We start from the raw sequence: 17,676 nt of genomic DNA, 5'->3' as shown, positions 1-17,676 counted from the left end.
GGCGGGGGGGAGAAGAGAAATAGAGAAAGAAACCAAAACAGAAGACAGGCGCTCAGGGCATTTCTGTTTCATTCTAGTTTCGGAGGCCGGAGGTGAACAAACATAACCCTGGGCTTGTCATTGCTCTGCTAAGTGGATGCCTAATTTAAAAAAAATAAACTTTGTTAACTCAGGAAGAGGGAAAACCTCAATCAATTGAAACCAATTTCCGTGAGCCCCAAATTTAAACCGCCACAAAACAGAATTTTCCTCTCCCAGAGGCCTGAGTGAAAAGCTTTATGCAGTTTACCCTGTGAGAATTAACCCTCTCCCTGCTAACAGGCATGTACTGACAACCCAACGGGACCTCTGATCTAGCATGCAAGTGAAAGGGTGTCCTTCACACCGCTGCTGAGTATGTGAGTTACGTACGCAGATTATCATACCCCCCATGACACTTCACATCTTGAGACTCTGAGGAACTATTTCAGGCACAAAGTTACAGTTCTGTCATTTAAACAAGAGTCTTAAAGGCTCCATACCTCAGTGTCCCCAGCTGTAAAATGGGGACGATGACTCTGACCTCCTACGTAAAGCATTTGGAGATCTACTGATGAAAATCTCTAGAAAAGGGTATTATTATTGTTAATCCTGCAATGAGTCCCATGCCCTGAGCCCTAATGGAGCCGCACTAAATTCAACCGAGCTCAGCTCAAGGGAGCACGTTGCTGGATTGGCGTCGAACTGCCTCACTTGAATTTGAAAAGCAACATAGTTGTTACATTCAGATGAGAACAACTGTATGTCAATGTGCCCCTGCTGCATTGGGAACCCAACCACCAGTTTCTAGAGAGCAGAGCCAGTGGGGAGCAATCCCCTATCCCAAGCCCTAATGGAGATAGTTTCTAAACATGGAGAATATTCAGGATTTGACTTGGGCAGTTGCTTTCAACAGCAAAGGTTTGAGATTCTCCACCCAAGTCATAGTGCTAGTGAGGTCAGGAGAGTCAGAAGCCTCACGAGCCAGATGGCTGCACTGGGGGTGGGGGGTGCGGGAAGGGGGGGGGGAAAGAGGAGTTACTTTAGAGACGCACAAAAAAGGCCCCTTTGTGTGAGTGTCAATGCATTTTATGCCAAAGTCATGCAAGAGCACACAGACCCTCATCATAGATTCCACCATCTTGGCATCTGAGTGGTGAGGGCTGAGCCTTCCTGAAACTCCCCTGCCAGTGCCGCATAGGTGGGGGATAGGACAGTGTCTGGGAAACAGCTTGCCTGGCTCACTGTCCAACAAGTCTAACAAGCCCAGCGCGTGCTCAAAACCTCCTGCGCCTCCCCCGCCTGCCACCTCCTCCACTCCCCAATAAATTCCCAAGACCGGTCATCCTGCCGCTGCAGCAAGCTGCTTCCCAAGAGCTGCATGCTCCTCCGCTCACAGCCCCGCTGAGGATGGAAAAGCGGTCTCGCAGCTCCTCCAGGGAGTCCCACAGGAGGACCAGAGAGCCCGCAGACTCACAGGGCAGGAGAGAGAAGGTGGAGAGCAGAAGAGGAGCCAGCAAGGACAGAGAGGGGCTCAAGAGGGGGAAAGCCAAAGAGGGGAAGAGCCCCACAGAGACAGACAGCAGAGTGCCGAGCTCCACGGTGGTGGACGTGGATGATGTCGTGTCTTTCGACGAGGAAACAGAGGTGATGGCACTGCTGGAAAGCGAGCAGCAAGAGGAAGGTAGGATTTGGAAAGGGCAGGAGAGCACTAGGCACAGAGGCTACTAGCTCATGGGGCACTGGGGTTCGATTCTGGTCTGATCCCTGTATCGTCATTTACACCAGTGCAAAGGGAGAGCAAAGCAGGTGCAATAAGTGCATGACACACGAGCAAGTGATCACACAAAGGCTAGATTTTCAGAAGGGCTCAGCACCAGACCTGGGGCCAGCCAGGCTGCTCAGAGACATCAGGACCTGTTCCGTTTCTAATAAAGCAATGAATTTAGCAGCAAGCAGCATCCACTCTGCATCCCTCTAGGCCTCAGAGCGCTGCTCATGAGTTTCATTAGGCCACGGCCTCGCTGGCTATATTACCCCTTAGATCTGAGAAGCACAGGGGATTATTTACTACCCTTAGATGGAAGCAGTTTCTAGCTAGAGTTATCCTAGGTGGCTCTTAAGCCTTGCTCTGCCCAGAACACACCTGAACCAACCTATTGCCACAGAAAACAGATTGAGGTGGCCAGTTCCAGGGGCAGGGATTTGGCACAGGGGGGGAAGGAGGGGAAGTGTGAGATGATCAACAGAGCTCCTTGCCTCTCAGCCTTTGTACATTGGCACTGTACTTCCAATAGGCACATGCTTTATCCATAGACCTGATCTGTTCAGTCCTGGCATCACAGGGATGGGAGGAAACTTCAAGAAGCAGCAAAAACCCTCCCCAGTCCAGCTGCTCTGCTGCCCCAGCTTGGTTTCTCTCTCTCTGATGATTAAGTCTTTACAGCTGCCTCCTTCCTCCAAAGAGTTCTGTCTTGATTACAGGGAGCTTCTCGTTGCTACAACCAAGAAACCAAACCACACAATCAGAGCATTGCTGGAGATTCTGAGGACACACACAGTTTGGGAGTGTTGCCAGCCACAGGTTTAGTTCAGCTTGTTGTAGGGAGAAGATCCAGCTGCAAAACTCAGATACAGACTCTGAACCCTTAAAGCTTGGTGTAATGGCATCTGGGGCTTAGGTTCAAGCTCCTCTCTAGGCCTGGCCTTTCTGCAGAGAAAGCCCCTCAAGGCAGAAGAGACTGTAGTGGTCAATGGAAGCAGGGATGTTAACTCACCTTTGGAAAGAGTAAGCATTCCACTTTCAGGGCCATGCCTGCACCCAGCAGGAAGCCATCTGCCACTAGAGCCAAGGGTCCTCTAAAGGGGGCAGTAGCGCTGAAAGACCAGCTTTTAAGGGCAGCCAGTGGACGCTGGAGCATGCCCACTGTGGGGAGAGGGTGGAGTTAGCATCAGCTCAGTAGGAGAAGGGGGCTCCTGATCTCCTTCATACCTGCCTACTGACAGCAGGTCAGAGAGGAAGGTTCAAAGGGGGAATATTTTAAAGACAAAACCAGGGGAGCCAATGTAGCCTAGTAGACAGAGCACCTGCCTGATAGCAGAAGAGTGGGGTTCTGGTCCCAGCTGGGCCACAGAGTGGGTGTGTATGAGTAAGCCTGGGAGAGTGAGCTTTCCTATCTGTTAAGTAGGGGAAATAATCTATGTCACAGGGAGTGTGTGAGGCTTACCTCATTCCTGAATGGAAGGGGCTATAAATGCAGGAGCTGGTAGGTTAGAGAGAAAACAGAGTTATCCTCACACAGGACACATAAGATGTCTGTTTAAAATGATCTCTGCTTTCTGATCTTTCTCCTTCCTGTACTGTCCATTAGTAAATAAACTGCTGAGCTCAGACAACCATTCTTTTATTGTAAGCCTTTACGCTGTCTGTCTGTCTCTCACACACACACCAGCCAATATAGACAAAAGCCAGGTCTCACTTTTGTATCTTCCTCCACAAATAGCAATTAATCCAGTCCTACAGATCAGACAAAGTTAAGAGCCAGAATTTCTGGGAAAGGCTCACTTGTTGCTCTAAGTCGCAGCATTAACACTGAAGGATGGCAAGGATCAGAGAATTAGTACGAGCCCAGGTAGCCTTTCATCTGGAAGTCACTGCCCATCCACCTGGGGTTGCTGGGGAATAAGAGTTGTTTCCCTCTAATATCTGTTTGATGATCCTTGGGTAACATTATGTCCCACAGGAGAGATGCCCACATCACAAAATTCACCAGGGGCTTTAACTCTAGTGGCACCATCCACATAAAGGCCAAAGACTTAATAACTTCCAAGCAGCAGGATTGTCTCTGAGCTAAGGGATTGGCCTGGGCATTGGGAAAGCTGGGTTCAGTTCCCCGTTCTGCCACAAATTCCCCATGGGGAAAGTCACTTTAGTCTCTCTGTGCCTCAGTTCCCCCTCTGTAAAATGGGGATAACAGCACTTCCTTTGTCTATTGTTTGGGGCAGGGACTGTCTCTTACTGTGCGTATCCCTAGCACCGTGGGGCCAGGCCTCAAGCAATACTGCTAACGAAGGGGGGTAGGTGATAACCTCTGAGTGGTTCCAGTGGGTCAGGGTTGCAGCACAGTGCAGTGGGGCAGCAGCCGTTGCTCCTGCTTGTGCTGTGGATCCCCAGGTCCATAAACTGGCACAAAAGAAAGAGCTGTTGCAATTTCCCCTTGCACTGGGTGTCCTCTAGTGATTCACTGCCCAGGGAACAGCCTTGTCAGGAGTGAATCAGACACTACCATCAGGTCAGTAAACGTGCAGACCCAGAGCCAGCTGCCAGCCATGCCAAAGGTCTTCAATGGGCTCCTCGAGCTCAGGACTCTTAGACCAACCATGGGGAAGCCGCTGGTCTCACCCTTCTTCCCATGTTCCAGCAACACTCCCCTTCTTCCCCCCCTTCCCCCCAGAGCATGTGTTCTTTGCAGCTTGCATTTCACACTGTGGCCTCATGCCATGGCACAAAGACTTTGGCCCAGATCCTCAGAGGTATTTTGGCACCTAACTCCCATTAAAACCTTGGAGGATCTGAGCCTTTGTTCCTAAGGGCACCCATGGAAAAGTGGCATGCCCTGGCCTGCCAAAACCACAAGCCTGGGGTTTGGGCTGCAGCCTGTAGTCCCTCCTATTGGTGTGGATTAGCAAACACACCCATGCACAGTGCTACACTCGATAGGGTTGAGATTGCAGCTGGAATCCATTTCAAAGGGACACACAGGCGCAGCCTGAGATCCCCCTGTACTAGTCCCAGATGAATAATGTGGGCTCTGCTTAAAACAGCTGAGAGGAGTATAGCTTTCACCTGAATCGCTGTGTGTTTGGGACGATTCCATTGCCCATGAGCATCAGAGCCCCAGGGCAGACTCCCAGCTGGACACATGAACCAGACAAAGCCAGCGCTCATTCCAGGAGGGCACCAGAAAAAAGCTTTATACCCAGCCCACCAGAGGAGCTACACTACCCAGACGGGAAAGATGCTGGCACAGGCTGCACCTGGGAAATGGGACACACTGAATGCCTCTTCCTTGCTAGGACTTTCAGAGTATTTCTAATGAATATTTAAGGTACAGTACCAGCAGTAGTGCCTGGTCAGCACTTGTTTCCCATGGTGCTGTTAGAATATATATGGTGGTGCAGCCCTCTGCCCCAAAATGCTCACACACAACCATGTTTTTACCCTTTTAGGCCAGGCCCTGAATGCGGACACCAGTGTCTTGGTCAAATTCCAGCCCAGGTGATTACACCTGCCTATCTCTGAGCAGGTTTTGATCACCTGGTGGAAGCTGGATTTCTGACCATGCAAGAAGGGGTCAATTGGTCAGTAATACGGAAATAGGCACCCGCTAATGCGTTCTTTCTTTATTTTTCTTTAGGGATGACATCTCCTGGTCGAGGTATCTGTGAATGGCTTCTTACCATCTTGTCCCTTCTCTTCATCATATTGACCTTCCCCATTTCTGTCTGGTTCTGCATGAAGGTGAGGCTATGCATGGTGCGCTTGACTTTGCAACCTTACTGTGGTATTTTAACATAGCTTTGTAATTTCCTAGAGTTTTAAAAAAGCAAACTGAAAACACAGAAATTTCATCATGTGGCATCATACTGACACCCATGTAAGTCCTCAGCGGGGTCAGAACCTTTACATACACCACTTAGCCCTCTGCCACTTGAGCTAAGGGAGTAACTGATGGCAGTAGTAGGTTGTTATCCTCTATATGGCCCAGCACTAGAGGGGGATGAGACACAGCCAGGTGGTTTCCCAGATATTTGCTGACCGCAAAGGAATGGTATTACCATGTATTTGGTTGTTAGTACTACTTCAAGCCAGGGGTTCAAGCCAGCAGGTGCTGCCACACCATCAGCACCTATGGTCTCAAGGACCTGGGGTTCCATTCCAGACTGTGGAGGGGAGTGTGGTCTAGTGTGCAGACTCTTCTGCCCATTCCCCTCCAACCTCGTCCTGTCCCGTCCTTACCCTGGGCTCCTTGGCCTAGTCCTATCCACCTCACCTAGCCAGTCCCCATCTCCACTCCTCAGACTTTTCATCCCAGTCCCCATCTCCTTTGCCGAGCCATCCCAGTTCCCTGCTCCCAGCTCCTCAACCCATCTGTCTCTGTCTCCCGCTCAGCCTCCTATGTCCACAGTCCCCATCCCCACTGGCTCCCAGTCCCAGTTTCCCACCCCAGCCTAATCTCAGTGTCCCTCCCCAGATCGGACTCCTTGCCCCAGGCTCTCTGCTCAGCCAGTCCGTTGTCTCCTTGCACCCTGGCTCCTCTGAGATCTGTCTCCCCTCCCCCACTACACTGCTTCCCACTCCCAGTCTCCCCCAGCTCCCCATCTGATTTCAGTCTCCCCGTCAGTGGCTCTCAGTCCCATCCCCAGCTCCCTGTCGTGGTCTCCTTGCACAGCCAATCACAGTCTCCCCCGACCCCAATGCACAGTCCCAGTCATTCCCCACCCCTGCATCCCTCCCAGAATTCTTCATCCCAATGTACTCGCCCCACCCCAGATCTGGCTCTTGCCCGCTCTGCATTTGATTCAAGTGGCTTCCTCCTCTAAGCTGCCTAGGCCCTGAGGGGGATCATTTTCTCTGCTCTCAGTTCCAGGGGCCGGGAGCAGGCCACAGTTGCAATTGCCATATAGTCTCTGAGCCAGATTCTCAGCTACCGTAAATGGAGATAGCAGCTCTAGCGTGAATGGAGCTACCCCAGCCGACAGCTCTGGCTGGCTGGCTCTGCGCAGTTTCCCAAAACAATGATTTCGCCAGCTTCTCTTCCAATGCTGCAGCCCTTCCCCCAGAGCCCCACCCCCTCCAATTCCAGCCTCTCTGTCTCCCACTGCAGATCGTGCGGGAGTACGAGAGAGCCATCGTGTTCCGACTTGGGCGCCTCCTTCCTGGAAGGCCCCGAGGGCCCGGTAAGCAATTTGTTCACTCCTTCACCCCTTTCTCTCGCCACACTCGCGCAAGGCTACCAGAAGTGCTGGGCTGGCCACCCCATCCCCACTGTTCCCAGGGGATCCCACACCCAGTGTCCCCCTCCCTGTGCCCCTCTCACCCCACCCACCACAAATGTACATCCTGACCCAGGCAAGCCTCTGCTTATCCTGAGTCTGCGATGGGGTGGATCCGCCCTTCTCCTCTGTCCCCGTCCAATGGTCTTGTCCTCCTAACACCCCACCCCTGCAGGCTCTGGCACTCTCCCTCTCTGACCAGGTCTGCTAATGGCTGGCAATGCGGGCACTGCCCTCTGCTGGGCAGGCGACTGGCTCCTCACAGGGCTGACTGCTCCTTGGACTGCTGCAGCCACAGGAGATGAGTGGGGTGAGGAGCATCTGGAAATCCTGTGCCCAGTGCCTGCGGCTCCCTCAGCCCTCTCCTGCTCCGTGTAGCTGAGCCAAGAAAGGAGAAGGCATTTCTCGGGAGCCTTGTTTTGGCTCCTCTCCTGGCAATGACAGCTCCTGCGGGGCTCCCGACACTTGTAGGCCTCCAACCACTGCTGAAGTGGTGGGGTCAGGCTTCATGCCCCCTGGTTCCCTTCCCCCTCCCAACCATGAGGAAGCGGAAGTGCAGCCCCTTTCCCATCCCCAACTGCAGGTTGTGGTCGTCTCCCTACCAGTCTCCTCTCACGGGGCCCTTCGCGTGTATGTGCCATGCTCAGCTTGCTCCATCCACACTCCCCACATGTTAGCTGCCTGGGGGGCCCTTGCATTAAGACCCCAAAGGCCTGGCATGCCCCTCCTTAAAGCCCCTGCTGTGAGGACTCTAAGCAGCCATGGGCCTGAGCCAGAACCCCCATCCAAACAGCCCACAGCTTGTTCTGATCTGGATCCTGCTCCAAATGTTACAGCTCAGACCCATCTTGGTGCTAAGACAGGGGCTCACCTGTGAAGTGAGAACCCAGCATGTTGAGTGGGGACATGTGAAGGGGGACAGCGAGTGACTAAAACCTTAGCACTGGGTGGCCAGGGGAACCCCTCAGGGTCTGATGTCTCTGCCACATCTTTTGGGAAGAGTTTATTTTCCTCCCCCCCCCCTCCATTTCTGCAGCAGGACATCTGGGCAGGTGTTTAGTGCTGGAGACGCTGCAGCTCTGGGCCCTTCTCTTGGTCTTTGTCTTGTCCTACGTAGCCCCAAGTTTGCTCCTATTGGGTCAGGGAGTGGGACTTTCTTCCATGGCATCCTGTCACATGCCACTGCTCTGTCTTTTCCTTCCCTAGGCCTTTTCTTCTTCCTTCCCTGTCTGGATACATACCACAAGGTAGACCGTCGCCTCAAAACCCTAGAGATCCCCTTCCATGAGGTAAGTCAACTCCCTCCCATTTAGTCCTTTGCATCTCTAGCGTTAGAGCTAACCAGCCATAGGAAAGGCTATTTGCTCCCTAGTGGGAAGGTGGCATAAAATATTACACCCACCCAAGAGGCAGGCTTAAGCCTGAAGTTGATCATTCTGCCCTGAAGCAATAAAAGTATCTCACGCTTAGATAGCACTCTGGATTCAGAGGGATCCCAAAGTGCTTTACAAGTTGTACACAGCCAGCACAGCTGTGATGCAGCCAGCTCTGGGCAAAGGACACTAGCTGACTGGCACATAGCACACTGCTCAGTGCTCATGATCTTATTGACAATCTTATGATATTTGGTGTTTTTTATAAGCCCCAGGTCCTGGAGTCAGGTGAATGGGGAAGAATCTCATTTCCCCCCCCCCCCATCAATGCTAAGTATTTAGGCTTCAATAGCTGTGCAGAAAGGCTCACAAATGTGACCAAAATGCACCCTAAAGAGGCAGAAACTAGAAGGCACAAATCATACAGGTGGGGTGCTTGTACTTTAAAATCTCACCATTTTTAATCCAAGTTCACGATTTTTGAACGTATAAAGTGGGCAACACCACACTAATGCCCAGCATAACACAACACACTGCTGCACAACACAACATAACCCAATGCACCACTGACCAGTACAGCACGACACAACACTGCATGACAAGGAGGAGGAGGAAGAGTTTTTGGCCAAAGACACTGGGCCAGATTCTTACAAAAAGTACCAGGGAGTCCCGCACAGAGGAGGCTGGAGCATGGTTCTGAAGCTCTCATCTGAAGGACCCCCACATCTGTACCAGCCTTGGAAGGACAGCTTGCTGGGATCAGAGTCTGTCATTTCCAGGGTCTAGGCAGGCACAGACCAGTGCGGAGCGGCCCTCCCTTTGCCCAAATCCTTTTTCCCCCCCCATTTCTTTCCTTGGCTCCCTCTCCCTGCATGCCTTATATCCGGCTGCATTACTAGTTAATAGCAGCATCTAGAGCCCCCACCCAAGATTCTTAGTGTGGGAGCAGCTTGGAGCAGGGACCGTCCTGCATGACTTTTAGCATGCAGTGGACACTGCCGTAACAGTCAGTGATAATCACATTGTGCTCGGCACTGCACACACATAGTAAGAGACAGTCCCTGCCCAAACCACTTACATGTGAAATAGACAAGACAGGCCAACAGTGGGAGAGAAAAAGAGAGGCAAAGTGACTTGCCCAGGGTCACACAGTTGGTCTGGGGCAGAGCTAGCACCTGAATCCCTGAGATCTCCTGAGTCCTAGCCCAATGCCTTACCCACAAGGCCATTTTTCCCTCTCCTGCAGTGTTCCCAGCTCCTCCATCCCACCCTAGAGTTATCAGAACCAGCTCCATCACCCCCAAATTCTCTGTCTAGGTGGTGACCAAAGACATGGTTACTATGGAAATAGATGCTGTCTGCTACTACCGGATGGAAAATGCCTCTCTCCTCCTAACCAGCGTGGCCAACCTCTCCAGTGCTGTCCAGCTGCTGGTGCAGACAACCATGAAGCGCTTGCTGGCCCATCGATCCTTCAGTGAAATCCTCCTGGAAAGGAAGAGCATTGGCCAGGAAATGAAGGTATCTCCACATGGAGGTGGGCAGCTGTGGGGCCAAAGCTCTGGAGCAGTGCTGTAGATCGATCTTTCAACCCACATTGAAAGTGTATAAGGGCCTCAGGGAAAGGCCTATAAGAAGCCCACAGTGATCAGTTGCAGGGATCAGTCATAGCGTCAGGTGACTTGCTTCACCCAATGGAAGGCAACAGTGTGATGATTATACTTTGAGTCCCTTGGATTCAAGAGGCTGTCCGAGGGCAAAGTGCTTTGGCAAAACGCAGTCCTGATGGGCCGCGGCCACAGACAAAGCAGGGAATCGGTGGGTTTCTCTGCCAGCTGCAGCAAAGCTGACACAAATCCAGCTGCTGAGAGGGGTTTGGGGGAAGCAATCCAAGCTGGGAAATGATCAGCCATCTAGATTCAAATGACACATCCAGGGCCAAGTTCAGGCCTGGTGTAAGTGGGCCCCACCCTGCTGATTTCAGTGGAGTTATACCAGAACTGGATTTTTTGAGGCAGCAATGGTACTTCTGAGTCAGCTGACTTCTCTGGGAGGAAATCTTCCTGAGCACAGTGTGAGACCCAGAAGCCAAGAGCAATGAAGACGCACATGGCAGCCTACCTCCTTGCCCTGCCCTCTACAGGGATTTCTCTTGGTGTCCAACCTTTAGGGACGCTTGAGCCTTTTAACCAGAAGTGTTTTTCTGTAGCATGCACAAGTATCCATAACAGACACATCCCTCCAACATGAGCGCTCATGCAGTGAACCATATGTTTGACTTGTTTGTAAGTGCCTTGGCACAATGCCACACACACTGCCTACGGTCAGTATATTCCCATCTCTACAGGTCACCTTGGATGCAGTCACATGTCGCTGGGGAATCAAGGTGGAGAGAACAGAAATGTAGGTAGGAAACGTATGAAGTGGAGACCCAGCAGGGTAAAGAAACCTCCTCGTGACCCTTTGCAAACACTGCTTGCTAATGTCTGCTCCTTTTCCACCTTTGCCCCTGAAGCTCTATCCAGGTGTCACCTCTTCAGCGCCCTGAGCCCCCACCCAGCCCTTCTCCTTTGCCCACATACTCAGCACCTCCACTCACTGGGCTGCAAATGTTTAAATGGCATGAAAAGCTCTTGTGTTTTCCAGCTGGGGCAGCTCCTCAGCGGGGTAACTCAGCCTAGTGCCAAAGCTACACCCATTTACACCAGCTGGGGATCTGGCGCTGTTACTGCAATTCAGATTTCCCGGCCCGGTTCCAAAGGAGAAAAGCACAGCTTGGCCAATAACAGACCCTAGTCCAAGAATCAGAGTGTCCCTGGGAAGGCCCCCATTGATTCCAGTGCTAGGTGGGTTGGGACCAGCTGGATGGGAGATGAGATTGGAAGGCTGAAAATCCAAACTCCAGGGGCTTTTGTAACCTGCCTTAGCCCGGGAAGGAGACCCTGGGGCACAGTGTCAGACAGGCTAGCAGCCTGGCACTACCCCTGGGTGTGGAGTTCCAGGGTCTGTGTAACTCCGGTCTCTTCCTCCTGCAGCAACCACGTGCGGCTGCCCACTGAACTGCAGCAGTCCCTGGCAGTGGAAGCAGAGGCCCAGAGACAGGCCAAAGTGCGGGTAGGACACCAGCGAATGCCCCATATTCCCATGTGGATCAATTCCCAGCCATTTGGACAGAGACCCAATACACCACCAGGAGAGGAGATTCCCCCAAGGGCCCACCTGTCCCTACCTCTACTGGCTCCTCATCCTATATGCCTTCCTGCTCACAGCACTGCCCTGCTGCACCCTGCAATGGGAGGGACACCCTTCCCTACCCTAAGGGGCTCTCTCTCCCCCAGCAGCACTGCCCCTCCACACTCTGTGTTGCAATAGAATATCAGGGTTAGAAGGGAGCTCAGGAGATCATCTAGTCCAACCCCTGCTCAAAGCAGGGCCAACTAAATCCCCAAATGGCCCCCTCAAGGATTGAGCTCACAACCTTGGGTTTAGCAGGCCAATGCTCAAACCACTGGGCAATCCCTTCCCACAATGTCCCTCTCTGGAGCCCAGCCATTTCTGTGGCATGGAACAGTCCTTTTATCAAACTCTTCCCACTGGTGCTCTCTATTGGCTGAGTCGAGGGCTGCCTCTGTCCCTGCACTGAGCTGAAGGGGCATCCTAACAGGAGAGGGCAGGTTAAATGCTGGTGCACAGTGCCTGTCTCCCAAACCCTGGACTGGCTGCTCCCTCCTTTGCTTCTTCTATAGCCCTCCTCCACAGGAGGGCTCTGCCCAGTCGAGATCCTCAGGAAGGCCCCTCTGACCAGCCCTAGGGGTACTTGACCCACAGGCTGGGGAACCCTGCTTTAACACAGGAGGAGGTAGGTGCTGCAGCGCCCTGCTGCAGTCCCAACCTCTCCCAGCAGAGGGCACAGCAGAGACATGATAGAGGAACTCTGGCTGCATGGGCTATTCTGCTCCCTCCTTTGCTCAGCAGGAGGCACTGCAGAGACTAAGGCAGGAACACTGGCCATGGGGGGAGCTTGCAGCGACTCCAGCCTAGCATCTTCACTCAGCCTCACTATAAGAAACAATGTCAGCTCCCATCAGCCAGGCCCTCACAGCTCCTTCCAGCCCCAGTGGGGCCAACCCAGTGGAATGGTGCAGAAACAGCCATTCGTTCCCTTGTACTGCAGGTGATTGCGGCCGAGGGGGAGAAGGCTGTCTCTGAATCCCTGAAGATGGCAGCCGAGATCTTAGCCAGCTCCCCAGCTGCTGTCCAGCTCCGTTACCTGCACATGCTGCAATGCCTGTCTGCCGAGAAACCTTCCACCATCGTCCTCCCTTTGCCCTTTGACCTAATGAATCTTGTATCTGCGGCTAGCCACAACTCCACGGGCAGCAGCCTTCCCACCAGCGCTCCCAATCACCCTGAGGCTCCAAAGGACAAGAAGGACTCCCCCATGCTATAGAGCCATGCCAGGGGAAGCTGGCGCTCAGACAGGACTGCCACGCTGATGAACACCTTCTACCAGGTCACTTATCTTCAAACAAGCTCCATGGACTGGCCTGCACTATGCCAGCCCCCCAGCATGAACTGTGGAGGGGTTGGGATGGGAAACGAGCAGGGGTCTGTGATATAAAGTGGGCTGGACACAGACATTTGAGTTTGCTTTGAAGAAACATTCCGGCTCATTCCGTGTGTGGGGTGCAGGAATGGAGCTGGGGTGGGGGTGGGAGCTCCCTCTGTGTCTCACCATTTCATTGCTCCTTTTACCCTGCTGTGCTGAGGAGCAGAGGGATGGTAGAACTGCTTCCCCTAGCCCCAGAGCTGGAGCCCTAGAGATAGCCTCTATCATTCCAATTAGGCTGGCTGGATAGACGAGGGGTGTTTTTCCTTAAAGGCCCAAAATATCAACCTCTCCCTTCCCAACATGATCTGGCTGGAATCATTTGCATTGCAAAAGCCCAGTGCCCAGGAGAAGCAAGGAGGCCCAAAGGGGCGCCCCACTGTAACATATCAGTCAGAGGCTGTGGATTGTTCAGAGCTCCATATGCTTGGGCAGAGCTTGAGATCTTCCTGCTGTGTCACTCATTGCGAAGTGGGCATCTCCTCAAAGAAGGGAAGCTGGTAAGAAGCGCTGGCCCAGGTACATGAGACCTCTTTCAGTCCCTCAAGAGTGAACTCCTCTGGAGACAGGTTTCGCTACCTTCACCCCTCCCTGGGTGGAACCCCCATGGTCTTGGTCTGATCCTTCAACGGGTTTCTGGGCTGCAGCCCCCTGCCTCCCAATCGTATTAATGTTGCTGGCCCAGCTGGGCTGGGCCCCTGTAAACCCTTTGCCTCCAGAAGCCTGGGGCATCAGCTGAATAAAGTGACTGAAAACAAGGGCTTCAGACTTCCATATTAATAATTCACCCAAAGGTCAGTCCAACCCACACCTTCCCTCTCACTTACACCTTCATCTTCCCTTGCAGCCTTTGGCAAGGTCCTCTAACCCACTTACCTTCATCTCCAGCTGGAATAGCCTGCCTGCTGCAGGTGCTCCCTCAATCAGTGTGTCTCTGGTAGTGTCCTCCACACAGGCAACTGATAATGACCCACCTCCCCAAACCAGGGAAGGAGCTTTATAGCTGTTCCTGGTCTTTTACAGCTCTAGACTTTCAGCCCCGTCACCCTCTCTGCCTGACACCTGGAGAATAGCATCTTCCCACATAATAGCCTCTTAACCTCCTTGAAGCTGTTTACCCCAACTATTGCTTCATTTCCTGCTTGTTTACCCCAATAGCCTCCTTTGGCCATACCCCAGACAGATGGGCAGGCTAATGCCAAGCAGGTAAACTGAGGCACATAGGGTGTTCATGAAGGCTAATACCGATAGCTCCTGCATTCTCCACCTGTGCAGCCAAAGCATTGACTGCAAAGTGCAAACTAGGGTTGGAGCAGTAAGTGGGCAGCCCCTGGGGAATAGTGTCCCCCCAAAATCTGTCACTCGCCAGCTGTTGGGTTCTGGCTGAGGTAACCAAATGTGTGATGTAGCTGAGCCAGGGAGAGCCAATGGGCAGCACAGCAGAAAGCAAGGTGGGGTTCTTGTTGTTCCAGCTGCTTTCTCTGTGTTAGCGTCAATTGTTAATGAGCTCTGGCAGCAGCCCAGTGGCCTGGTGCTGCCCAAGGTTTGAGTGGGAGGGGCTGGAGGACAAGCTGGTGCTCATCTGGCTGTGGGTTGGGGAAGGGATGCAGCCTGCAGCCAGGCTGACACATATTAGCCACACTGGCTCCTAGCAGCAACTGTCCCCAGGGGAGCTGCTGCCCTTCCGCCCTAGAGGAGTGAGCGGGGCCCCGGGCTTCGTGGGATGGAGGCAGCCCAGTGCGAAGGCATAGCACCCCCCATCCAGACCAGTCTCCTCCATGGATGATTTTGGTTGGGTGAAGGAGGTGAAAGACAAGCCCCTTTATGGCCTGGAAGCCTTCTCCTGAAATGGACACCCCAGCCATCTGTGGGGTAAGCAAGCTGTATTGCTGATTGTTGCTACTAGATGGCGCCCTAGGACAGGACACAGGAAAAGTTTTCCTGAGACATGAACCTGGTAAGAGAGATGGGATCTTATTAGGGGACTAAAGGCAAACTAAAGGGATAAATTACAAATCCTGATGTACTTTCCCTGAGACAGTGAAAGGAGGGAGCTAATAACTGTCATGAGTTTTATAGATAATAGCAACATTTATATAGCTTTCTTCAACTGCCTTATACATCCTATGCAATGATTCTCTGGTGATGATTCTCTATTCAGTTCTGTCAGATGGTCCACAGAACAGGTAGAATGCTCCAAAAAACCCAGCAGAACTAAGCATCAAGGCTCTTTAAATATCTGTAGCTCAGCTCCATATTCAATTCGAGGGACCTTTCCCCATAGCAAAAGTATACAGCATGTGCTAGCAAATCCTGTACAGCCCTAGTACTGCACTGTATTCCTGACCATCTGTCCCCCAGGGCTGGGACTCCCCACGGCTCTGATACTGCCCCTCTCACCTACCTTTGGAGTGAGTTACACACCTGGCATGGTTTTAGGGCTGTTCTTTAAATACCTGAGAGGAGGGACTTTGAGGATCACCATGGAAACAACACAACCAACCTCAGTCAGACACCATCAAGTTAATAGGTCAGCAAACACATTGTACATCAGCCCTAACCAAGCACACACACCCTGCAGGCAGGGGGAGCACCGAAGGTGCAGGCAGGAGCACAGAAAGGAGTGAAGGCACAGGAACAAGCACGGGAAGGAGTGGTGGAGCACTTGGAGAAGGAGAGGCAGAGGGAGGATGGGAAGAACAGCAGCAGCACAGGCAGGAGTGCTGGAAAGAGCAGTAGATGTGCCCGGGGAGAGCACTGAAGGCACAGGAAGGAGAGTCAGGAGGAGTGTGAGCAGAGGCATCGGGAGAAAGGAATGATGGAGTGGTGGTGGTGGTGGCGGCACAGCACTGAGAAGAGGGGAGGGATAGCTTAGTGGTTTGAGCATTGGCCTGCTAAACCCAGGGTTATGAGTTCAATCCTGGAGGGGGCCACTTAGGGATCTGGGGCAAAATCAGTACTTGGTCCTGCTAGTGAAGGCAGGGGGCTGGACTCGAAGACCTTTCAGGGTCCCTTCCAGCTCTATGAGATAAGTATATCTCCATATTAAAAAAAACAACAACTATTAACCAGGAATGTAAATTGCTTTCTTATCAACTACCAGTTTGTCAGGATAGAATGTATTGGGAAATCAGTTCTTATACATAAAAGGTATTGATTAAAATACAGGAATTGGTTATTATAGCAACTATAAGTATAAATGGAAAAGGGGTGTTATGTAACCAAAATAAAAAAAATAGTCAGTGAATAAGTATGTTATATCGGAAGTCCTTTATATTCATGTTAAATTCTATAAAGTGTATGCTATGTAGATGCTGTGACCTTCCTAAAAACTCCTGTCTTCTGCTAGGTATATGCACTGGAGAACGCAAAACCTTTAAACTTTGCTAATTTTTAAAACACTATGCCTAAAATATTGCGTACATGCATCTGTGTTTTTGTGTAATGTGCAGGGTCTGTATAACTGTCAAAATATAAACCATATGCCATCTTGAAACTTACAACATATACCCACATCCTGGGGTAAAAATTTATTGAGCCTCACCGTCAGTGAAAAACATGTAAAAGAAAACAGGCACAAGGGTGTATTAGGTAAAGTGATCTAGGGAAACTGATGGAACTCTTCCCAGTTAGGTAGAAATACAGAAGGGGGAAGCACAGAATTTTGAGACAGCATGACTGCTGCCACTGCTGTCTTCCAAAGGGGTTGGTAACATATGTACTCTTCCTTTCTGTATGACGCTGTATTAATCTTTGATTAATAACTTGATCAAGCCTAGTTATTGGACATCTCTTCCTATTAATTGCTATTGCACCTGCAACAGACCGTTCTTAAGTCATTATGCAATGATGCAAACGCTAATGATAAGGCCAAACACAGGGACTTGAAATGAGATCCTCAGGCCCAATAAACTTGAGAGTCAAGTTGCAATAGTCTGTACTGGCTAATAAGTCATTAAGACATTTGGTCATTTCATTGGAGCAACGGAGGTGCATCTTTAACATTTCTACATATACAAAGCACTGGAAAAGCAGGGAGTAGGGCTGTGTGTATACATAAATGGTAAAATGGGGCAAAGTCCTGGAGAAGCCTTGGCAATAACAGGCAATAAAACCAATCAAGGCAAAGTCCTGGGCAGTTCACTGATATTTGCTGTAGTAATCAAACTTTCTTTGCAGGCCCAGCCTCCCATTATCGTTTGGATGCTCTGGGGACACTTTGTGACTGTTGGGGATTTTACTACTCCCTGTCACACCCCACCCCTCAAAGTCCTTTTTGTAGGTGCAAGCTGCTTCATCTTTGTTTTCCACAGTCATTGCCTTACAATGTTAGGAGCTGCCCTGCCAGCAGCTCTTTTTCTTGTCCTGGTGATTCTGCATTGCCATGGAGGTTTAGTGCGCAGCTTAGGACTCTCCCCATTAGTCAGCAGGGCTCCACCTTTGTGTCCTGGCAGTGTTGTCTCTATAACCCTTCTGGACAGTCCTGTGGGTTGTTTCCTTAAGAGTCTCAATCAAACTGACGGAGCTATTCCTCTCTATCGCGGGGTGGTCACCTGCTCCTGCCTGGAAAGGCTTAAAACAGCCCTGGGAGAGGGCTGTAGCAGGGGAAAAGCTGGGCTG

The 17,676-nt window shown here is 51.6% G+C and overlaps 1 protein-coding gene across 1 annotated transcript; it reads left to right on the top strand.

Moving 5' to 3' along the window:
• Positions 1 to 1,395: 1,395 nt before the first annotated feature.
• Positions 1,396 to 13,815, top strand: NPHS2 (NPHS2 stomatin family member, podocin). Its single transcript, XM_054036387.1, has 8 exons — positions 1,396 to 1,702; positions 5,436 to 5,539; positions 6,906 to 6,978; positions 8,281 to 8,363; positions 9,765 to 9,968; positions 10,795 to 10,850; positions 11,483 to 11,561; positions 12,622 to 13,815. Exons 1-8 carry the CDS (start codon positions 1,429 to 1,431, stop codon positions 12,895 to 12,897), a joined length of 1,149 nt encoding a protein of 382 aa, XP_053892362.1. The 5' UTR covers positions 1,396 to 1,428; the 3' UTR covers positions 12,898 to 13,815.
• The last annotated feature ends 3,861 nt before the right edge of the window (positions 13,816 to 17,676 follow it).

Source organism: Malaclemys terrapin, chromosome 8 (assembly GCF_027887155.1).
Source record: "Malaclemys terrapin pileata isolate rMalTer1 chromosome 8, rMalTer1.hap1, whole genome shotgun sequence".
Lineage (NCBI taxonomy): Eukaryota > Metazoa > Chordata > Testudines > Emydidae > Malaclemys > Malaclemys terrapin.
This window is presented reverse-complemented; position numbering and strand designations above follow the sequence as displayed.

Coding starts and splice junctions, on each gene's coding strand:
- NPHS2 (XM_054036387.1), top strand. CDS start 1,429: ATGGAAAAGCGGTCTCGCAGCTCCTCCAGGGAGTCCCACAGGAGGACC. Junction 6,979..8,280: donor TGGAAGGCCCCGAGGGCCCG/GTAAGCAATTTG, acceptor TTCCTTCCCTAG/GCCTTTTCTTCTTCCTTCCC. Junction 8,364..9,764: donor TAGAGATCCCCTTCCATGAG/GTAAGTCAACTC, acceptor TTCTCTGTCTAG/GTGGTGACCAAAGACATGGT.